We start from the raw sequence: 24,367 nt of genomic DNA, 5'->3' as shown, positions 1-24,367 counted from the left end.
CAAACGGCCGTTGTACCGTTAAATTAGATTGTATGCTATTGTCTTGATTGTTGTGTGATGTGTTACACAAGCATGAAAATATTGATCAAGGACTACGTATTGTTCGAGATAGGCAGGCCGTCCTAACTTAATGGTGTATGTAGCCCATTCTAACGTTTTAGTTGGATAACAAAGTGGCCCATTTCAACTAAAGAAAGATTTGCACCATAATATGTGTACAACTCATGGATCTAATTTCTGCAATACTGTTGGATTATCTATAGGCTTATATCAGTAGATGTGTATCAAACTTTCCAAGAAAATTCATTTTCAAAAATCTAGTCTAAAAATATTGGTGGGCGAGGGCGACATAACGCGTAGACTATAGATGAAGGAACTGGACCAAGTAAATGGACGTGTTGGCTCCGTGTTTTGATTATTCGGTGTAGGTTTCTACTTAAGTTTGTCCTTTCATAGCATATACCTCCCTGTGTTTGATTATTCTTTTTAGGTTCTACCTAAGGTTGTTCCTCTCATAGCATATACCTAAGGAACTTTTCATTTTACCTGACAAACTATGAAGTATTCATTGAAACTATATAATATATATAAAAATGATATATGGTCGTGCAATATATACATGGGACAAAATCGTAAAACAAGAAAGATAAGAATCCATCTAGACTCTTGATCAAAAGCAATCGAATGTTCATGATACACCCAGAGATATACTATAAATACATATCAACACTTACCTTAAGTCTCTGTCTCTGGTTCTAAATAAATCTTGCCCTAACGAAAAATGTCGTCCCGTGGCCGAGAAGTGGAAGTGACCATCTCATCAGCAAAGAATATCAAGAACGTGAACTGGCGCAACGGTCCAAACAAGCCATACGCCGTCGTATGGATCGATCCCAAGTACAAATTCTCCACCAGAGTCGACGAAGAGGACGACACGTGTCCCTCGTGGAACCAGACATTTGTCATCCCTTTGCCTCCGGGCAACGACGACTACGACGATGAAAAGGTTTACATCGACGTGGTGCACGCGGGAGGCGAAGAGAACACAAAGCCCCTCATCGGCTCCGCTCATCTCAGCCTCCGTGATGTCATCGACGACGTCGGCTTCGGCGTCCCCGTGGAGAAAACCCTCAAACTCAAACGCCCCTCCGGCCGGCCCCACGGCAAACTCGACGTCACCGTCACCGTCAGAGAGCCGCGATATCAACCGGCTCCGGGTTCTTACCACGCGCCGCCATACGGTTATACTCACGCGCCACCGCAACCTGTTTATGGTGAACCATACACTCACGCGCCGCCGCAACCTGTTTACGATTACCCTTACGCGCCACCGCAGCCGTACGGAACCGCTTCGTACGGACAGTCAGGTTATACGGCGGAGAAAGAGAAAGGGAGCAAGTTCGGTGGGATGGGGACGGGGCTGGCGGTTGGGGCGGTTGCCGGAGTTCTTGGTGGGGTGGCGTTAGCGGAGGGATTGGATGAGGTGGAGGACGACATCGCTGAGGAAGCAGCGGAGGATGTGGAGGATGATGATGCCGGCGAGGACGACGAGGACTTTTAATCGTGCTGTTTAATCATATTCAATAATTATATATGCCGACAAGTCCTCATTGATTGTCGACATCTATCAGTTTGTCAAAGCTGTTATAATCCGTCTGTAAAATAAGGGGAAAAAAAAAACAAAGAAAGAGCTTGTGCTTTACCAGATGTAATGAAAAAGACAAAAAGTATACCATTTGAATATAAATTTATACCATTTGAATATAAATTATAAACTGTATATTATAAATTTTAATTTTTTTTCGATCCTGGCTATTATTTAGCACTTAGAGCAGCTACAGCCTCAAGTTCTCATGTGAATATCTCAAAGGTAGCAAATTCAAAAATATAATATATCTATTGTTAGATATTTTAAAACTTAATTCGAGTCCAATAATTTCCCAAATATAAATGAGAAACCAATTTCTACAATTTTTACATACACAACAACATATATTTTATTTGAGACACTCTTTGATAACTTTGCAATGAAGTTGCTCTTGTATGCTTCTCTAGTACGGTGTTGCTCCCCACTGCCCCAAAACGGGATACCTGACAGCTTGAAGTACGTTTTTACCATACATTTTAGATTTCTATGATAAATTTGGGGAGTAACTTGAGAAGAAGGAAGGTCAGGTTGTGGCTTCCATATAAATTAACCTTAAACATCATTCTTTTTTTTTTTTGACGACGAACCTTAAACGTTATTCTTATAAAATCAATTTTGCTCAATATTCATAAGAGCTCAAACAATTAAGAATATAGCTATTGAATAGTTGACGTGACAATTAGAGCTAAATGTTAATATTTTTCTCTTTTCACTTGTGTACACATGAATATAAACGCGTCACGTTGTGTAGCCAACATGATTAAAATATAATATACTATATACCATATAACATAGTCAAAGGAGACTGCATGTTTCGCCCATGGCAAATATTAAAGTTAGGCATTTTCCATTGGCGATGTATAAAAAACCTTTACATCCATCGTGTTTGGAGACTGTTGACCCCTTTCTAAACTATAAGCGATATAGTATATATTCAATTAACTTAAGGTATATGCGCGGACATCAGTAGCTTACACGGTATCAAACCTGATACTATACAATATTTAAAATAGTTTAGGACATGCGTTGGTATGAACTAAAAGAAATAACATGGTGAAATATTAAATGTTTGAATTGTATATTTTTTTGGTGCTCGCATAATAGACCTAACGAAATTTGAGATCAACATGGGAGGATGAAAGTGTAAATGATTCCCATTAGTTCAATTTCTTTTTGTAATTCAACTTCAAGTAAATTTTAACTTAAAAGTGATCATGTATTTTCTTTTGAATGATCCACCATGTTTACAGTTACTATACACTACTTAGTACTAACTACTAACTGGTTCTTTTTCGGCGGAGAGGGTAAATATATAGTCTGAGTATTTTTTTAACTTCTTTTTTTTTTTGCTAATTAAATTTTTAAACTTTCATCTGCAAGTTATTCAGTTATCAAATCAACGGGAATCAGAAAATTTCATAAATTAAAACTCAGGCTTGTTTCTGATATCTATGCCTAATAATTTAATGTCCACAATACACAAAGTGAATTTTAATTGCATTCTTGTTCTTTAATCTTGAAACATAGATATTTAACTAATACCTGAATCATGGGTTTGATACATATTCAAATTTGAGGATATGCAACTATATGTTAAACTTGTTTTAAGAAAAAAAAAAGGATGTAAAAGTATGGTTCATGTCTAAATCCTTGTAAAATGGATTCACAAGTGGGAATCAGGCCTGTTCCTCTTTTAGGCCATCTCTAACCCAACTTCAAAACACTATTTTTGTGTGATTTTGACACAAAAACCTTCTCTAACCTAAAACTAAAAATCACACCATTTTAGTGCAACTGCAACACTATAATATTACACCAAATTTGGTGTGACACTATTCACCACACTAAAACACTATTCACCCAACTAAAACACTATTTACTTAATAAATTAAATATAATAGACAATTAAATAAATGACAAATAAAAACATAAATATATATAATATTATAAAATAACTTTTAGTGTGAAGTTTGGTGTTATGGTTGGAGAAGAATTTTTTTTAATGTTAAAATTACACTAAAATAGTGTGGTTTTGACACTAAAATAGTGTTATGGGTTGGAAATGCTCTAAAGGCAGCTAAAACACTTTAGGGCACATAATTTTTTTTAAAAAATTAGGTCACAACTTAAATTTTGTATACAAGTCTTTTTCATTTATTTGAGTTGATATTAATACCAAAACTGCAGGATCCTCATTCCTTTACGAGTTTCCATTTTCTAATGTTATAGCTATCAAAATGACATTAAAAGGAAATTTAACTTATTTGACAAAAAAAAAAATTCTATAGAAGCCACATTTTTTTTCAAATGCTTTAAACCACCTAATTGTTTGGGACAACACTGGTGGGAATGGTTCCACGTAAGGCTGGGCATCATTACTCGTTACTCGCCTTAAACTCGTTACTTGACTCGTACCCGCCTCAAAAATTCAAGTATTTAAAAAAAAAATTATTTATATATTTATTAGAATCTTAAATTTCACATTCCAAAAACTCTATTCAGCCTCTCAACTCTAAACAATCTAGATTAGTTAATCATTGAAATATAAATGTCTTTTACATTTCATTAAAATTGACGGTAAAAGTAGTTAGTGTACTATGAACGTAGTATCTGTGACAATTTTCTGTTATTATTTCTTATCATCCCATGCCACTACCAATTAATTAGTGTAAACTGATGGATTATTCAAAAATATTAACAAAATTGGTTACTTTACGTGACTAAAAGGAAATGATATATAAGAGAGATTGTAGGTAAATATTTATAATATTTTCATGAAAATTAAATATAAAAATACATAGAAAATGATTAAGTTGTACCAAATAACAAATATCTAAATATCTAAACAATTTTACCCAAAAAGCTTAATAATCCTTAAAATGTGGCAACAAATCTCTGAAAACATTAGAAAGACAAATCTTTCAAAACATTAATTAGAAATATCATGTTGAAATAGTACAAATAAAAAAAATACATTAAATACATTTTTTTAGGAAATATCCATTTATAAAAAAATAACATATGAAGAAAAGTTGTGACGTCTATTTTAATAGTATAGATTCTCTTTTAAGTCCCACTCCCTAACCCTTAAATGTTAGTAAAAGTATGGTAACTTGTATAGCACGCTTTAACAGTAAGTCCCAACTTTCGACTGTTTTGTCAAACATCTTGCTTCATTCAGGTTTATTCAAATTTCATGGTTTGTGGCTTTATATTTTATTATTTTTTGTTTATTAGCAGAAATAGAGAGTCTACATTTTTTTTTCCTCTTAATTCCCCCATAATACTAAATACTATTTATATGCACAAAACATAACGTTTCTAGAGAAACTGTTACTAACACATGATTTTTCTAGAGATTTTGTAAAAGACAACTGAGAAACATATAGACGAACCACATTAAAAAATAGTGAGAACTGTGATTCTGTGAACGGTACAACTGTTAACACTGACAACATTTATTATAATACTACAAAGTATAAAATTACAATGAACAAACACTTGACGAACTAGTTACCAGAGTACAAAGTTGACGAAGCGTGAGAGATAGGTTTAACGAGCTATGAACCACTCATGTTTGTGTGAAATAAAGATATGTCCGAGGACTAATCCACAAAACACACCCGGTCCATATGCTATTGCGGCTGCTATCCAATTCAGTACTGGCTCTTTCGGATCCGACAAAGATTCCTCGGGTCGCTGCGATGTAAGAACGGGGACATTGACATGGTTTTCATTACACATTTTCTCGAGTCCATATAGTCCAGAGTTATCCATGAATGAAGAACATTTTTGACTTTGAAACTGTGTGCTCTGTGGCACCAATCCTCGTAGGTGATTGTGGGAGAAGTTGATGTATGACAGAAACGAGAGCTTCCCGAGACCTTGAGGGATTTCACCAGACAAGTTATTACGGGATAAGTCTAGTGCTTCAAGCTTTGCAAGATTCGACAAGGATGGTGGGATGTTGCCTGTGAATGCATTTCCTGACAAGTTGAGAAATCGCAACTCGTTCAGTTCACCAATGGATCCAGGGATATGTCCGGAAAATCGGTTTCCAGAAAAATCGATGGCTTTGAAGGCTTGGAAGATGCGCTTGAAATCCGTTTCTACTCCTTTGTACACCAAATCAATGGAATCTTCATACAAATGGGAATCATCCCCCATGTACTCCGACTCTGGTGAATCTTCATTACTCCACACAATTGACATTTCAGTCCAGTTGGCAAAGTAATCTTTTGGTAATGATCCAACGAAGTTGTTGTTGGCTATGTTGATGATCCGCATACTTCGAAACCCTAAATAGGTTGTAGGGTTATAGACTGGACCATGGAATGCATTTGAACGAAGCACAAGGATCTTTAATAATTCCAAAGATCCCAACCAAAACGGAAAGGTGTCATTGATTTTGTTTCCATCCACATTCAGAAGCCTCATGAGCTTGCAATGGATCAAAGATCTTGGAAGTTTTCCCACCAAATAGTTGTGGCTGACGTCAAGTGATTTTAGGTCAGTGAGATTGCTGAATGACTCTGGTATAAATCCACTTAAACTGTTGTTTTGCAGCCTTATCTCTGACAGAGAAGTGGCGTTCTTCAAACATAGAGGAATGGAACCGGTGAATTGGTTGTTGGAAAGATCTAAGGCCCATAAATCTTTTAGCTTGCAAATCCATTGGGGAAATGGTCCTTGGAGTGAATTTGAACCAAGACGTAACTCTCTTAATGATGCTCCATCAACAACTTCTACTGATTTGTTGAAGCTGCTGAACATATTATGAGAAAGCTCTAAAGACCACAACGTAGACGATCTCCACAAAAGAGATGGTATTTGACCTTCCAACTTATTATAGGAAAGGTCAAGGGAAGTGAGGTTGACTAAACTAGATATAGATCTAGGGACTATTCCCTTGAAACTGTTATGACTAAGATCTAAAACTGCAAGGCTGCGTAATTTCCAGATAGATGGTGGGATTAGCCCACTAAACTTGTTGTAGCTAACATCTAACGAACCAAGCTCAGATGATGAAGACATATTCCCTAAATCTAAAGGTCCCTCGAATTGGTTTCGATCTAAGGCAATCATTCCTAATGAAGAAATCATGAGCAGGGATGAGGGAAAAGGTCCAAAAAATGAGTTGTCATTTCCTATGAATCGCTCCAAGTTGTGGAGTCCACTTAGGTCCACAGAAATAGAGGAATTGAAGTTGTTGTAAGAGAGGTTTAACTCGGACAGGCTGGTTAAATTGGCTAATATTATAACCCCTCCAGTGAATTGATTTCCCTTTACGTCCAAATCTGAAAGCTTCGTTAAGTTGACCATCGAAGTGGGAATATTACCTTTGAGATCATTACTCCAAAGACTCAAGTACCTTAGTTGGTTAAGGTTACCGATTGAAGGTGGAACTTCTCCTATGAATTGATTGAAAGAAAGATCAAGATATGTAAGATGAGAAAGATTTCCAATGGAGGAAGGGATCTCTCCATGGAGACTGCAATCTGAAAGGTCTAGGTGACGAAGATACTGAAGTTTAAAAAGACCACTGCTAGCTTTCAAAGACGTGTTGGCAGTAGAATAAGATTGGAGTTCTAGTGATATCACCTGTCCCAGTACATCATCACACGTGACACCCCACCAAGAACAGCAGTCGACGCTTTTGTTCCATGAAAGTGTTGTTGCAAGCTCGTCATTGAGGGTATGGCTCGGGAACTCCTTTTTTAACTCCAAAAGAGCATCTCTTTGGTCGTGGCGGCACAAGGACCGTGTAGGAGAAGCAAAGGTGTTTGGTAAGGGGTGAAGGAAAAAGAAGAAACAAATGGTAGTAACTATACCACGAAAACAATAAGGTTGGCTTCGAATCATCATCTCTCTATAATCTGGAAACAAGATGATTTTTAGACTTGAATGGTTTGTGATGGACATGCCTATAGCTTGCACACTTCTTGTTATAAAGGAACATTTTGTATAAAAGAGCTTGACTTGGCAAGTCTTCTTACGGACTTTTCAAAGATAGCTAGTTCGAGGAAAAAGCTGAACAATTGTTTTTGTGGAGGATACAAACCAAACCTTTTATTTAGATACTAGGTAATAATCCGCGCCTTGTGCGAGATGTGATTATTAGTTTCATTATTTTTAATAGAAAAATATTAAATCTGTTTAATCTGGATATTAGTTAGGTTTTACGTTTTTTTTTTGTTTTTAATCTTCTAAAATATAACTATTATTTTAAATTAATATTCATTTTAGTTTATTCGGTTAAAATGTTTGATTTTTTTTTTGTGTTTTTCCGGTAAAAACCAAAAATTAATATTATTTGTTTATTTTCATATTATGAATTTTAGATAGTCGTTATGTCGAACTAATAGTTTCATATTATAATTTTTAAACAGATAATAGTTTAAGAAATAGAAAAAAAGATTACTAAGATAAATCGTTTCACTACAATTTGGTCGTTAGTGAAAGAAACATTACGAAAAAAATATTTCAACTTTCAAAAAAATTAGATATTTCAGTTATGGTTAATACTTAGTTAGAAGGTGCTCACATCAAGGTGCACATGTATGTTTATGTGAAAAGTATATAAAAATAGTTGAAAAATATATAAAAATACTGTTAATTAATATTAAATGACATTTTTGTTCAAAATAATATATGAAAGATAAAATTAAAATTAATTTAAAATAAAAAAGACCTTGACATTATGTGTATATATATGCATATAACATATCGAATTAGATATATGTTCCTAAAATATTGGTATTTGTGATTTGCTTCTTTTTTGGATATTGTATTTTAGTATTTGATTTGTTTCGTAGAATTTCAAATATTCAGATTTTTTGGTTCAAATCAAAACGGATAACGAATCGAATCAAAATTTATGAATATTTTGCTCAACTTTATCCGTAAATATAAAAATAATATATATATAGTTTGGTTTTTGATTCGTTATCTTTTTTTATTCGAACCGAAAAATCCAGAGTTTTATTGGAACCATTTTTTTTTTTTTTTTTGCTAAGTATGTGAATTCATTAATCAAAAGAGAAATGTTACTTGTACAAAACAAAGTAGGTGAAGCAAACCCCAGGCAAAAAAAGTAAAAACAGGGGAGAGCTTAAAAAGAACTACAAAAACAGAGTAAAGCCATTACTCATGAGTCAACCAGATTTGCATGAGGTTTTTGAAATTCCTGCGGTGTTTCCTGGCCAAGATGGCGTTCCTTATCTGTCTGTCTATCTCCTTAAAGCTTACTTGGGGTGGTGTTGGTGAGGCATTGTGCAGCCGCTGATTCCTCTCACGCCAAAGTCTGTATAGGATAGCTTGGACAGTTAGATTACGGAGAGTCGAAGGACAGTGTCTAACCCTCATATCTATCCAAGCAAGAAGGGCGTCCCAAGTATGGAAGAGGACTGGTCTGTATCCCAGTCGCCTAATTGCCATTTTCCAAATTTGCTCTGCATACTCACATCTAAGAAACACAATTGAAATTGTGCCTCCAAACCAAATTGTGATTGATGCAGCTGCCTTTGCTGTTGCTGATCCTCCTGCTCCACCCGCCATTGGTAACAAAGATAACGAAGATGGCTCTGCTCCCCTGAGCCAGAGGCACCAAAAGAAGGTCCTGATAGCAATGAAATCAAATCAGTTCCTTGCTTCCTCCTCGGGGCCTAAATCACCCCCAATACCTCACCGGTCTGGCTCATCGCACGGTACTTACAAAGGCTCACCCTTTCCCCAGAAAGAAGGTCGATTGTGTGTGGACCTTGACACGGCTTTTCTGGGTTCCCCAAGGGGCTCTAGGCTTTCAGACTATGGGTTTTCCTCAGGCTCTGAACTACCGTCGGAAGAAGATGATAACCCAAATGATGAAGGGGACAGGTACATTAAGGTGGTCTCCAAGAGGATTCAAAAGCAGCTGAAGGGAAAGGCCCTGTTCGTTTGGAGGTCGCTAGCGTCAGCGACCAACCTGAGCGACTAAACGTTGTTCGTTTACCGGTCGCACGTTCAGCGACTGATCGCAGCGACCAGACGCTAGCGACCCGCGATTAAAAATTTTGATCGCCGAGAAATTCAGCGTTTGCGACCAAAACCTGCGATCAGAAAAAAAAAAAAACTCAAAATACAAAAATACCCTCAATCTATCTTCAAAATTACAAAACAATACCATTAAACCTAAATCCTAAAATCTCTCTCGCCTCTCTTCTCTCTCTCTCTCTCTCTCTCTCTCTCTCTCTCTCTCTTCACCATCTCTCACGATCTCTCAGGCCTCGGCTCTCTCTCTCTCCCTTCACCATCTCTCACGCCTCTCTCACACCTCTCTTCACCATCTCTCACGATCTCTCATCTCCATCTCTCACACCTCTCTTCACCATCTCTCACGATCTCTCTCCACCATCTCTCACGCTTCTCTCCACCATCTCTCACGCCTTAGCTCTCTTAAAGGTCAGTCCCCTCTCTCTCTCTCTCTCTCTCTCTCTCTCTCTCTCTCTCTCTCTCTCTCTCTCTCTCTCTCTCTCTCTCTCTCTCTCTCTCTCTCTCTCTCTCTCTCTCCTCTTTCTCTCTTAGCGTTTTGTGTTAGAATAATGGAACCTTTAGATTAATTAAGTTGGATGTTGGGTTTTTTGATTCTTGATATGGGTTACTTTTAGATTCAAGATTTTGATTATCAAATCTCTGTTTTTAATCTGATTATCAGACATGTGTTTTATGGGTTTGAGTTCCTGTGAATGTTTTCAGACATGGGTTTGAGTTCTTTTTGGTCTGTGACGTTTTGTTTAAGTCAAATTTATTGTTTATAGTTTGGTCACTTAGGTCTGTATTATCTTTTCAGGTTTGGACATAAATCACAACAAGATAAGACAAGAAGAATGGCTGATGACGTAAGTATTTTAGGCAGTTCTAGTTTCTTAGATTTTTTGTAATTGTTTTTTCTGCTAGTTTAGCTTGTTTGTCTATTGATGAGACTTGTTATTTAGAAATGGACCGATGAAGAAGTTAGGTATTTCTTTGCTCTTTATGCTGATGAGAAAAAGAAAGGGAACAGACCAAGGAGTGGCATGAATCTAGCTGGAAGAGAGTTCATCGTAAATAAGTTTGAAGAGAAATTTGGTAAGAGATGGATATGGGACAGGTTTAAGAACAAGGTTGATATTAGTAGAAAAGCATATGTCAAGTTCAAGAAGCTTACCCACAATAGAACCGGGCTTGTCTATGATGCTTTGGGAAGGTTGGAGATGCCGGATGCTTGGTGGGATCAACGCATTGCGGTAAGTATCTTTCTCTTAGTCTTCAGTGTATTAGAGTTCTCTTTCTGCATTTAAAAAATTTACTCACATCTATTGTTTTTGTAATGAGATTTATACTCTTATGCCTCTTGGATCTGTCTATAATTGATTTTAGCTGAGATGAATTAGTGGTCATTGACTGTTTAATATATCTTTTGTGAATATGCTTGAATGATGGAATATTTTATATTTTGTTTTTGCATTTAATCCCCTGTTTTCTCTCTTAGAGTGGTGTTTAGAGTGAAAAATATTAGACATTGAATTAATAATGTCAGTATTAGCTTGAAAAAAATATTAGACATTGAAAAATACTGTATGTTTCAAATATACTAAATTTTTTTTTCTTAAACAGGAATGGCAAGGTGCAAGAAAGTATAAGACCAAAGTGCCTCCAAACATGGATGTGTTTGAAGCAGAGTTTGGCGCTGTTACTGTAACTGGAGCAGAAGGATGGTGTGCTCAGCAAGGAGAAGCTAGCTTAGATTCTAGAGTAGATGCAGAGAAGGATGACGAGTCTGATTCAGTTGACACTGAGATATGCTTAAGCCAGAGAGATTGCTTCATAGAACAGATCGAGGTGCTGGATGGAATCATGTTCAGCAGCTTATGCACGGGTCAGATCAACAGTGCTATGATATTCTTCGCATGAATCAGAGGACATTTCAAGATCTGTGTAAAATGTTAGCAACGAGATATGGGTTACAAGAGACGCAAAATGTCTATATTGAAGAAGCGGTTGCAATGTTCCTTGAAGTGGTGGGTCAAGATAAGACAGTACGGGTTATTGCACAAAGATATCAGCGTTCGTTGGATACAGTCAAAAGGAAACTTGGTGAGGTTTTAAGTGCTCTCTTGAAATTTGCTGCAGATGCACTAAAACCAGAAGATGGTGAGTTCACAAGAGTATGTCCTGCTTTGAGAAATGATGATCGATACTGGCCATTTTTTAAAGACTGTATTGGAGCATTGGATGGAACTCATATCTCAGTCCGTCCTCCTAAGCGAAATGCAGAAGCATACAGGGGCAGAAAACAGGAGCCAACCATGAATGTCCTTGCTATATGTAACTTTGATATGAAGTTCATATATGCTTATGTGGGTGTGCCGGGTAGAGCTCATGACACAAAGGTATTAACTTATTGTGCGAGGAATGAGCCTTTTTTTCCACATCCGCCAAATGGAAAGTATTATTTGGTTGATGCTGGATATCCCACAAGAACAGGGTATCTTGGTCCGTATCGTAGAGTTCGATATCATCTCGATCAGTTCAACAGAGGAGGACCACCAACGAACACTCGAGAGGTGTTCAACCGGAGACATTCAAGCTTGCGATCAGTGATTGAGCGGACATTTGGAGTGTGGAAAGCAAAATGGAGGATTCTTGACCGTAGGCATCCAAAATATGGTTTGATCAAATGGATAAAGCTAGTGACGGCAACGATGGCTCTACACAACTTCATACGTGATTCACATCGAGAAGATAATGATTTTGTGCATTGGCAGAGAAGAGAAGAATATCATACTCATGGTGATAATGATGAAGAAGAAAGAGATGAAGAGGAAGATGAAGATGAAGATGAAGATGAAGAAGAAGAAGAAGATGGTGATGGTCATGGTGGACATATTCCATATGAGCCGACTGGTGATAGAGCCATGGAAGGTTTACGTGATCGTATTGGTAATGAGTTGAGTAGAGGATATCGATTACCTTACTAGTTTATTTGATTTGAGTTTGTACTGATTATTATTATAAGTTACTCGTATGATCACTTTTTTTTATTATTTAGACTTTTTCAATATTCTAAGTTACAAGGAATAATATTCAAGTGTAGACTTTTTAATTAGAGTTATAGTTTATTAATGTGACAACTCATAAACAAAAGTGAACTTGTACAAGGAAAAATATAAGAAACTGAAACGATTAAACATATTGCATCCATGGTGTGATTTATTACACTTTACAGTTTTAATGATTTAGCCACGTTTTTGACGAAACCTAAGTACACAAGAGCAAATGTATGTCAAAAGTAAATATTTGATCGCCAGCGATACAGAAACGAACAGCATAGCGACAACCGCTGCGATCAATTGCGCGACATAGAAACGAACAACATAGCGACAACTGCTGCGATCAATCGCGCGACCTTCAAACGAACAACTATCAGCGACATCATGTCGCAGTCGCTGGTCGCTGACTCTGGTCGCTGACGCTGGCGACCACGAAACGAACAGGGCCAAAGGCTAAGGCTAGGGCTAGAGGCCCTCAAAACCTCTAATTTCTCTCCTATGGATATTTTTTGTTGGAACATTAGAGGTTTCAATTGTAAAACAAAGCGTCGCGGATTTAGGAAATGGCTTAAGCTACAAAAGCCTATTTTTGGTGGTCTCATTGAGACCCACGTCAGCTCGGTGAATGCTCCAAAGATCATCAATGGGGTCTTTCCGGGATGGCGATATGATTGTAATTATGAGTTTTCGGAACTAGGAAAAATATGGCTGCTATGGCACCCGTCAGTTTCTGTCTCAGTGCTTCACAAATCTCTCCAGTCTATATCCTGTCTGGTGAAGTTTCCTTTTGTGACTACTGAACTTGCAGTAACTCTGGTCTACGGATCAAATCATAGGAAAATCAGGAAGCATCTATGGTCGGAGCTTATCTTCTTAGCATCGTCTCCTCAGATCTCAAATCGCCCATGGGCAATCCTAGGAGACTTGAATCAAACTCTCTATGCTGATGAAGACTCAAACGCGGACCACTTTTCTTCTACCCGTGGTATGCGTGAATTCTCTCAGTGTGTAATTGATGCTGGGATTCAAGATCTTCAGTTCTGTGGTTCATCTTTCACTTGGTCCAACAATCAAGGACCAGGAATTATCTCAAAGAAGTTAGACAGAATAATGGTAAATGACGAGTGGCTTGCGGCCTTTCCAAATGCTTTGGGAGTCTTCGGAGAGCCGGGAATCTCGGATCACAGTCCATGCTGTATCTTCCTGGATGCGGGGAAGCAGAAGATAAAAAGGCCGTTCAAGTTCTTTACCATGCTTAATGATCACCCAGACTTTGTGTTTTTGATCTCGGAATGCTGGAACTCTCTAAACTTCTCAGGATCCAAAATGCTAACTGTCTCGAAGAAGCTCAAGCACCTCAAAAGTATAATCCGAGAGTTCAGTCGCCATAATTTCTCTGGAATTGAAAAGAGAGTCACTGAGGCTTTCGACCACCTGCTCTCTTGCCAACGGGAACTCTTAGCGTCACCAACCTCTGCTACTTCTATCAGGGAACGTGAAGCTCACTCCAATTGGTTTTCTCTCGCAAAGGCTGAGGAATCCTTCTTCTTCCAAAGATCTCGTGTAAATTGGGTCGATGTTGGTGACTCGAACACTCAGTACTACCATCGATCGCTAAAGTCTCGCCAAGCGCTTAACCAAATCATCTTTCTTGTTGATGATAATGATAACATCATTGACTCGAATGAGGAAATTAAGCAGCATGTTCTGCAGTTCTACCAGCGGTTGCTGGGGGGTCCTGTGACTCCCTCTCCAGTCTCCCAGGATGATATAGCTTTTCTTCTCCCTTACAGATGCTCTCAGGAGGTCTACCAGCAACTGGCGGCTCCTTATTCGCATGAGGACATTAGGACAGCGTTTTTCTCTCTCCCTAGAGGGAAATCCCCGGGCCCCGATGGTTATCCTGCTGAGTTCTACACCGCGCATTGGAGGTCAGTTGGCTCTGATATGACAAGTGCAGTTTCTGAGTTCTTCAGCTCCGGTTTTCTCCTCCAACAATGGAATGCAACTGTCCTTACTCTCATCCCTAAGAAGATAAATGCGACCTCAATCTCTGACTTCCGACCTATTTCCTGCTGTAATACCACCTACAAAGTTGTTTCCAAGCTGCTTGCCTCTCGTCTGAAGCAGGTCCTGCCTCTTATCATCTCAAACACGCAATCTGCGTTCATCCCAGGCCGGTTGATGATTGAAAACGTCTTGATGGCTACAGAGCTGATAAACGGCTACAACTGGAAGAGTATCTCTAAAAGATCTATGCTCAAGGTGGATCTCAAAAAGGCTTTCGACTCTCTCGAATGGAGTTTCATCTTCAAAATTTTGCAGGCTCTGGAGTTCCCCGACTCTTTTATCAGGCTCATTCGACAGTGTATCACAACAACAAGTTTCTCTGTCGCCATAAACGGTGAAATGTGTGGTTATTTCAGAGGAACAAAAGGCCTTAGACAGGGAGACCCGCTTTCACCCTACCTGTTTGTTCTAGCTATGGAAGTTCTATCTCAGCTGCTGAATACAAACTACAGAAATGGTCGCATTGGCTTACATCCGAACGCATCTCATCCGCTGGTTACGCACTTGGCTTTCGCTGATGATCTTATGATCTTCTTCGATGGAGAAAAGAACTCTCTTATAAGTATTGCAGATACACTTCACGAGTTCTCCTCTTGGTCAGGGCTTACGATGAACCGAAACAAAACGGAGCTTTTCATTGCAGGAATGACCCAGGCAGAAGCTGATGATATCTCACATCTCGGCTTCTCCCTTGGATCATTACCAGTGCGCTATCTTGGATTACCCCTGATGCACCGGAAGCTTCGAATCTGTGACTACAGGCCTCTGCTAGACCAACTAAAGAACAGGTTCTCCTCATGGACCCTCAGAGCTCTCTCCTACGCAGGAAGGACAGTCTTAATCTCCTCTGTCATCTATGGTACTATCAACTTCTGGTTCTCCTCATTCATACTCCCCAAAGGATGTATCAAAATGATTGAATCACTCTGTTCGCGCTTCCTTTGGAATGGTAACATAACCACAAGAGCAGCAGCAAAAGTCTCTTGGTCTCAGCTCAGCCTTCCCCGTGATGAAGGTGGGCTCGGATTCCGGAACCTGATCATCTGGAACAAAACGCTGTGTCTGAAGCTCATCTGGTTAATCTTCTGCGAATCGGAATCCTTGTGGGCAATATGGGTGAAAGATAACTACATAAAAGAAGCTTCGTTTTGGAGCTTAGATGAGAGCAAAGTTGGTTCTTGGACGTGGAAAGCGCTACTCAAGCTTAGGCCCCTCGCGGAAAGATTCATTACATGTACACTGGGGAATGGCGATAAGGCTAGCTTCTGGTTTGACAGTTGGTGTGTGTTGGGACCGTTGGAAAGGTTTTTTGGTCCTTCAGGGCCGATGCAAACATGTATGGAGATAGACTCCAAAGTTGCTGATGCTTGTTCCGACGCTGGTTGGTTACTGAGGCCAGCTAGATCTCAAGAAGCTGAAGAGCTCCAGATACTCCTCTGCTCTGTCCCTCTACCGTCGCACTCTCAATCTTCTGATACCTACTCCTGGAGAGTAAACGACACTGACATGGACTCCTACTCAACTAAGCTCACATGGGAATCTCTAAGACCCCGAGGACAGAAGCAAGACTGGGCAGGAAAGGTTTGGTTCAAAGGTCATGTTCCAAGTCACGCGTTTATGATGTGGGTCGCACACTTGGATAGGCTTCCCACAAGGTCTCGCTTGGCTTCGTGGGGACTCCAAATTGACACATGCTGTTGTGTGTGTAATCATTTCCATGAAACACGCGATCATGTGTTTCTTAGATGTGAGTATGCAGAGCAAATTTGGAAAATGGTTTTATTGGAACCATGTATGTGAGTTTTATATTAAAAAAAAAACACAAAGTACATAGTGTGAATATATTTATAATTATAGTGTGAACGCGTTAGCATATTTATTATCAAATCATTGTTAGACTGACACGTGTTTATTATAATGTGAATGCATTTATTACAATGCTTCTCTTCTTTTAATATATAAGAGATACTAAAGCGAGGGAACGACAAGATACGATCATGTGGTTGAGAAGGAGTCAGCACATTGCGTTTACTTTCACAATGGCAAATCAGGTCTTGAGATCTAAAGGGCCTTGCAATTTCTTCCTTTTCTGTATTGGGCGGGCGTGTTACGTTTACTTTCACATGCAGTACATATAGAATCAACCATAGTTTTTAGAAAAGTATTTAGAAAAGCATTTACAAGATGATAATGCTCTCCAATAAATATTCAATATACAATCTGGAAACAAGATGATTTTTAGACTTGAATGGTATGTGATGGACATGCCTATAGCTTGCACACTTCTTGTTATAAAGGAACATTTTGTATAAAAGAGCTTGACTTGGCAAGTCTTCTTACGGACTTTTCAAAGATAATTTAATTAAAGAGAGAACATGTGAACAACTGTTTTTGTGGACCCAGACCAAAGCGACGATCAGAAACGTACGCGTCAGATGGGTGTCTACTTGGTCAAATCGTTTAAAGAATGAGCATATCGGTTCGCCAGCTCGCTTTCGATCTATGTATCCGTTTACTTCTCGATATAATTGAACTCTTATCGCGAATCGCCTTCGTTTTCTTGATTTTGTTACTCGCTGAATCATTCTGAGTTGTGGATCGTACTTTGTGAGCTGTTTCTTAGCTGCGGAAGACTAAGGAGGAACTCAATGAACTGATCACAAAGGGTTCAGAAGACTCGAATACAAATAGCGATGAGGCCAAAGAGAGAATCGTAAGCAAGCGCCATGCTGAGCTTTTCGTGTGAGGTAAGTCCTGAGGCAGAGACATATGCTGTATCTAGTTGGTGCAGAATGTCGTTTTACGAAGCAGATTTTGGCTGGGGGTTTCCGGTTTGGGTTGCCCCAGGTTCCGTTGACAAGACTCAGGTTGTGTTAATGGACGCAAAGGACGGTGAAGGGGTAGAGGCATGGGTGACACTACCTGAAACGGACATGGCTGAGTTTGAGCATGATGATGAGCTGCTCGTTTACGCTACTCCAAGTCCTAGTGTCCGCACCAAGTAATAATCATGTTTATCAAACATATGGTAAGAAAAGTTTACGTTTCAGTTTCTAATAAGTAACATAGGCATGTGCTTGTAAGCGAATGTGATATGTTTTGGTCTCTTTTGATATTTGGTCTCTTCTTCTAAAGTTTTCTTAGTGTCGCTCTACTTTGATTCTGTTTAAGTTATATGTTTTAACATCTAAAGTTTTCTGTTAGATCTCTGTTGTAGAACATGTGCACGGACGAAAAATTGGATTCACTATTAGATATTTGAATAAGTTGAAAAAGGAAAATAAATATTAAAACATGGAATCAAACACCAATTGAAACTAATTGCCTCAAAGTGAAGGTTTGTTTAGCCAAACCAGCTGAACATTCTTGCACCTCAAGCCTCATAGTATATTTCTTGGCCCACACACCATCACTCCAACATCTTATCAACCTTCTGCTTGAAAAATCTTCATAATATGTCCTACGACGTGTTGCTGAGTTCAAGCATTGATTCTATGCCTTTTGTTTCTTCAGGTTCTTGGTTTCTATTTTTGTATGTCTTTATGTAAAGTTGAGGTTTTTTGATGAGTTCTTATGTCAAGTGGGCTATGAGAACTTAATTAATAGCTTATCTAATCTGAAAATCTTCCCATTCTGCTAATGCATCAGCTCATTATCATATCAAGATATTCCTGTATCCATTAAATACATGAAATTGAAATGCTAGTGGGAAACTGAAGCTCTTAGCTGGTTAGCTGATTTGAGTAGAACCAACATGATCGCACTTCTTCTATAGTGTGTACATGTTTATTGCAGAAATTACATAATAAATGATGATTCTGTTGATTTTGAGGATCCAGTTCCTTTTGTTGGACATCTAGTCTTACTCTTTTTCTTGATTGTTGTCTAGGTTTGTTTGATACAATGATAACCCCCTCAAAACTTTTTATTTATTGGAACAAAAATAGTTTACACACTACTATATCCTTGGATCGGTGCACCATCGTAGATACCCCTTCCATTTGCTTACTACTAGTTTTACACATGCTCATTAGAACCATAGCAACCAACACTTTAGCTACTTGGTTCCTCACTTGTGTCATGAGACACTGACAATGCATCAAAACCAAAATTTAGATACTACGACTCGATTATACCAGGGGTTGTAGGTGTATTGATTATGCGGAATCACTCTCTTGAGCTTTGCCATTACCAGCTTCTAGATCATTACTATGACTGCTGTCCGAGTCTGTAAACTTCAAGTAATTCTCGATGTTCTCTGAGCTCACGTTTCTCAGTTGGTCGAGCCACCGGTGGTGGCTAGTCTGTTTGGGTCTTGGGCGGTTGCTGATGGCTATGGCGTAGTCATTGGGGAAAAGTTCGCAGGTGACGAATGCATGGATTATGGTGGTCACAAGCAGTGCGAAAACGACTAGTGTAGCAATGGCACAGAGGATCACACACATGACTTGAGTCATTGTGCTCCTTACTACTGTTGCGTACCTGATGGTCGCAATTGCAGCTCCGGTCATTGGAAATGTATACGCCCACCAAGACAACGAAAATCTATTTTTTAAAAAAGGAAAAAAGGGTCAGAGATTATTAAAACTTAACTTCTAAAAATAAATGAATTTATATATATATATAAATGAAAGTTTCTTAAACTTACTTGATTCCACGAAAGAAATTAATCCGTACAGCCTATAAGATTCATGCAAAACAAAACAAAGATTTGTATTAGTAAATACATGTCTGAAGAAGGAACTCGTTAGAACCAAGAGTAGATGTGAAACGTACCAAGGAGAAGTAGAGGAAGATGGCGATGAAGTAACAAACTTTGGAGCCATAGTCGAAGGAGTCTGTGATCTTAGCCCAAGCCATGGAAGCAACACTTGGAGCCGCGACAAAGAGAAAGAACACAGGGTGAAGATCTTTAGGTAAAGTCTCATTGGTCGGTAGTCTTTGGTAGAGTGTCACAAACAGAACCAAGTAATGAGCCATCCCAACTGCGTAGAAAAATATCGGTCCTTCCCTAAGCCCCATGCTTGCACCAAGCAACGCCCCCACAAAGTTCCCAACGATTGAGAGATGGTTCGTCGGGTTAGCGACTCGGGACAGCCTCCTTTGACCACCGGACATCCATTGACCGTAAATCTTGAGCTCGAGGCAGATGAAAGGAAACATGAGGAGGTACCAAAGGAACTGTGGCAACTCCTTAGCTATGGAAGGTGGGACACCGAGTGCTAAGAAGAGTAAAGAAATGAAAGGGGCGAAGAAGAAGTTGATCCTGATGGGATGGTAGTATTCTCGGCGTACGGCTTCGAAGTAAAGGATGATTTTGAGGAGGTATATGGTGGCGATGGTGAGGATTAAAGCGACTGAGATGAACCAGAGAGCCTCGTTGATCCAGAGTGGTATGTGGAGGAACTTGGTTGGCTCGGCCGTGGCTAGGGTTTTCCACATAATGGCTTGGCTGCTCACTCCAAGGCACATACCAAAGGTGGATATTGGGTAACGTAGGAGAAACGGCCATGTTTGTTCACTTGGTAGAACAATTTCTTCTTGAGGCTGCAACGTTCAAAAAAAAAAAATTAGAAAACATGCACTCATGAATATATAGTCTAATCATATATTAGGTTGTCTACGCGTTAATAACTCTCTAAATAAGTTGCTAAGAGAAAAAAAAAGATTAGGTATACTTAAAAAAACAAGAGTAGGCATATATGTACCCGGAGAGTCTCTAGTTCAGGACCTTCCAAGGCATCGTAGTAACGGTCCACAGGCATAGCTTCATGTGTATTTAAATTCTCCTTAGCCCGGTTTGGTGTTTCCGGTTCAATAGAAGCTGGTTTTCTTGTAAACTGTCTCTCTAGTTTCCCTGACCATGTCTTGAATGAGTTGTACCTGTGATCCTTAAGCTTATGCATCGCCGGGTTTTGATGTTGAAGACGACCGCTCTGATGATAATGATGATCATGACGACGACGGTCATCATCATCGTTGCCGGTTTCCATGTAGAGAGATGAGACTTTGGTCATCGGCTGAGAGATGAACTTGACGGATTTGCCAGTTGACGCACCAATGTTGTTGTTGTTGTCGGAAGAAGAAGATGTCGGATGGGAGATCATGAGAACATTTGGTGAAGTTGGCATCGAAAGAGATGGTTTCCTTTGGTGTTTGGGCATCATCCATGGTGTAGTCTCTTCCATTGTGTCTCTTAATGCTTCTTGACCATTCTATACATTATATATGTAACATGAATTGGTTAGACTTATTTATATAATAACTTTTAACCTAATGTTTTCGAATGTGGAAGGCAATAAATAAAATAAATAATATATACCAAATTAGTTGTGGAGGCATGAGAATGATGAAAACGACTGACGAAGTGAGGAAGGGGAAGATTACTCTCTTTGTAATTGTCAAAGCCAAGCATTTCTTCTGTTGTGGCTCTTCTTAGTAGAGTTGGCAGCTCCTCTTCTACTTGTATTTGCACACAACTTGATCTCTCCTCCATAATTTAATTAAAATTATCCTGTAACAAAAACGTCAACTTATAATTTAATTAAAATTATCCTGTAACAAAAACGTCAACTTAATTAGTTTTTTCTTTAATTCTACAAAATAATTGATATTTTCACTTGACATGTATGATGTATCATTTATCCATTCATATAACCCTTGATTGAAGTCAACTCAATTGCATTTATAAAATTTTGGATGGTTTTGAAAAAGGCTATAGTAGGGAATATTCTCAATAAAATATTGGCCATGAGAAGGATTTAAGGCGAGTTCTTGATCCATTAGATTGACACCTCTTTTTCTATGTTATTCCTTTGTTATTCTCTATAGCATATCTTCCTAATCTAGAAAAATGGATTTGGGGATAAATTTCCCAAAACCATGAACTCATGATAAAAGTAGAATCAGTTTTTACAATATAAACAAAAACATTATCTGGCCGACTAAATCTATCTTACCTAAATTCTCCACATATAAACAAATACCTAACTAGCATTAGCAAAGGCTAGTGGTCCAGGCAGGCAGCCACTAAGCTAAGTTTTCAGCTGAATGGATTCCGACGACACTAACCGAGTAACCGTCTATTGTATATCGTGTGCTTTAAAAAGTACAACTCATAAACAATTGCACTTGAAAACTATTAAACATAAAATGTACGGGATCCCTTAAAAGTTAAAACTCTACTCAAATTAAACAACCATCGTAAAAGCAAACAAAGTATAGATTTTAAAAAGGGAAGAAATAACTCTTGTTTTAAGACTTATTCTTGGACACCAACCAATAGGATTATGTTATTTTAAATTTGATATTTTTTATAAAATGAAATAAAATATTGTCAAATTATATTATATTTTTTTAAAAAAAAATTAAAAAAAAATAGTCGTAATTACAAAAAAAATATTTTTAACGTCGTCAGGAAAAAACTAAACCCTAAATCCTAATCCCTAAAACATAAATCCGAAATCCTAAACCCTTGGGTAAACTCTAAATCCTTGGATAAATCATAAACTCTAAATAAAAAACACTAAACACTAAAACACTCAAGGGCTTAGGATTTTAGTGTTTAGTGTTTTTGATTTAGAATTTATGATTTATCCAAGGCTTTAGGGTTTATCCAAAGGTTTAGGATTTCAGATTTAGGGTTTAGAGATTAAGATTTAGGGTTTAGTGTTTTGCTGACGACGTTAACAATATTTTAAAAAAAATCTTGTTTTTTGTAACTACTATTTTTTTTATCTTCTTATTTTGAAAACGTAAAATAACTTGACAATATTTTGTTTCTTTTTTTAAAAGATATCGAATTTGAAATAATGAAATCCTAATGGTTGGTGAACCTAGAGATTCATCCTAGGAGTGAACCCAAAAATAACTCTAATTTTAATGTGAAAAAAAACTATTGTTTGAAGGTTAGTTTTGTTTTCGTGATTTTTAATTTTTTGCGTGCTGAATTCCTGATTATTAAATTTTTATTTGGTAATCTTTCTAATATTATTTGAAAATATTTGTATTTTTACTACTGTAATGATAAGTCTCTGTACCGATTTTATGTGGGATTTTTTTTTCACTTATCCATTGAGATATTTCACGTCATGATCGAAGGGATATATTTGATAGATAACCAATTTTCTATCAAAATTGGCCAAATGTATGGTAGCATAACCTTAACTAAATGGTGTATTTTTTTAAGGAAAAGCTATATTTTGTATATTATTGAGTAGGAGTCATGTACTATGCAAGATTGATTATATAGGATACTACAAGAGTGATTGATGTTATTGGATAACATGAGTGGTTGTGATTAAGAATCATAGGATTTTAATTAAATTATTAGAGGGATTTATTGTAATACTTTACACTAATTTAGTTTCATAAAACAAAACTCCTGTAAACAACCGAACAAAAAAACAAAAGTAACGAAAGATTACTATTCAATTGTGTGGTCAGCTAAGCTATACCGATCAACTCATCGGGTCCACTTCAAAGTTGTGGTCCGACCGGCCAACAAGGCTTGTGGTTATTGCTACACTATAACAGGTAATCAATAACAAGCTCGTGGCTATTGTCACACTAACAGGTAATCTGTCGTTGTGAAAACGCGGTTTCATCATCCGACATATACAGGTAAACCGGTTTCATCATCCGACATATACGAGTAAACCGGTTTCATCGCATTGCGGTACAGCTAATCCGTTAAAAGTTGGGGTTATCTATTGGCATCTGGGGTGTAGTTTCAGTTTTTGTTTTTGAAAGCATTTTGGGTTTGAGAAAGAACGACAATGAGAAAAAGGGAGCTTAAACACAAGAAAACAGAACTCTAAGTTGGGATTAATTGATTAAAGCAAAAATAATTATCGCATATTGCCTATACATTTCCGTAAGAAAGGATGTGCAAAACTAAATCAAAACCCTACATAATTAATTTATTGTTCTGATGAAATGGTCTCTCACAACAAGCCAAAAACAAAGCAAATGAGAGATGAAATAAACACTAACCTGACGATTTTGAAATTTGCAGCCGTAGTCTCGTAGAGCTTGTTGAATAATGTGTGAAACTCTGAGGAAAAGTACGAGAAAATGTTCTTGGGATATGGAACCTCTTGATAAAAATGGAGTTTTTTTTTGTTCGAAAAAAGAAGCGAAGATGAAGGAGAAAAATAAAGAAAAAGCTGAGCTGGTTTGGGCGAAAACAAAACACGTCTTTGTGCTATATATATATAGAGATGTGTGTATTCACGTAAGCACAATTTTTATGCCCAAAAAACGTAAGTACAGTTATACGGAAATCTATAGTATATGTTTAGCTGTAATTCAAAGCTTTCAACGTGGCCGTCCTCTTGTTGATTAACATTCACGTCATTGACAATCTCTTATAATTATAGACGTATTTATTCAGTTTTAAAGCTTTGGTCATTAGGTGGTGGACCAAATTATACAGAACGGACAAAAAACAATGCAACTTGGAAACTTTTAAATAAATTTATGCAAATGAAGTTGATATGTTATGTAAAAATGCATAAAATGTTATGCAAATGAGTTTGAATATTCTGACGACAATTTTTTAATTAGTTGTTTCTCGTCA

At 37.8% G+C, this 24,367-nt stretch overlaps 4 protein-coding genes across 6 annotated transcripts; 2 read left to right on the top strand and 2 right to left on the bottom strand.

Annotated features, from left to right (window-relative positions):
- Positions 1–474: 474 nt before the first annotated feature.
- On the top strand, positions 475–1,768 carry LOC106428416 (protein SRC2-like). Its single transcript, XM_048739432.1, has one exon. It carries the CDS (start codon positions 782–784, stop codon positions 1,559–1,561), a length of 780 nt encoding a protein of 259 aa, XP_048595389.1. The 5' UTR covers positions 475–781; the 3' UTR covers positions 1,562–1,768.
- Positions 1,769–5,034: 3,266 nt separating this feature from the next.
- LOC125577732 (receptor-like protein 36) lies at positions 5,035–7,672 on the bottom strand. The gene has a single exon (XM_048739431.1). The coding sequence runs from the start codon at positions 7,568–7,570 to the stop codon at positions 5,201–5,203; it is 2,370 nt and encodes a 789-aa protein (XP_048595388.1). The 5' UTR covers positions 7,571–7,672; the 3' UTR covers positions 5,035–5,200.
- A 2,169-nt stretch (positions 7,673–9,841) lies between these two features.
- Positions 9,842–12,773, top strand: LOC106453666. Of its 3 annotated transcripts, XM_048739429.1 has the most exons (5): positions 9,966–10,087; positions 10,476–10,524; positions 10,621–10,911; positions 11,282–11,528; positions 12,521–12,773. In XM_048739429.1, exons 2-5 carry the CDS (start codon positions 10,513–10,515, stop codon positions 12,643–12,645), a joined length of 675 nt encoding a protein of 224 aa, XP_048595386.1. In that variant the 5' UTR covers positions 9,966–10,087; positions 10,476–10,512; the 3' UTR covers positions 12,646–12,773. The 3 variants fall into 3 exon arrangements, with proteins under 3 accessions (XP_048595385.1, XP_048595386.1, XP_048595387.1); XM_048739430.1 differs by having other exon boundaries at positions 9,968–10,087; positions 11,282–12,773; XM_048739428.1 differs by having other exon boundaries at positions 9,842–10,087; positions 10,476–10,911; positions 11,282–12,773.
- Positions 12,774–18,694: 5,921 nt separating this feature from the next.
- On the bottom strand, positions 18,695–24,007 carry LOC106366019 (S-type anion channel SLAH3-like). Its single transcript, XM_048739427.1, has 6 exons — positions 23,782–24,007; positions 21,110–21,301; positions 20,496–21,002; positions 19,564–20,334; positions 19,436–19,467; positions 18,695–19,332 (listed from the first exon to the last, which is right to left on the bottom strand). Exons 2-6 carry the CDS (start codon positions 21,281–21,283, stop codon positions 18,945–18,947), a joined length of 1,872 nt encoding a protein of 623 aa, XP_048595384.1. The 5' UTR covers positions 21,284–21,301; positions 23,782–24,007; the 3' UTR covers positions 18,695–18,944.
- Positions 24,008–24,367: the final 360 nt, after the last annotated feature.

This window comes from Brassica napus, chromosome A9, assembly GCF_020379485.1.
Source record: "Brassica napus cultivar Da-Ae chromosome A9, Da-Ae, whole genome shotgun sequence".
Taxonomy (NCBI): Eukaryota; Viridiplantae; Streptophyta; class Magnoliopsida; order Brassicales; family Brassicaceae; genus Brassica; species Brassica napus.
Note: the sequence above shows the minus strand (reverse complement) of the source record. Positions and strands in the feature narration are given on the sequence as shown.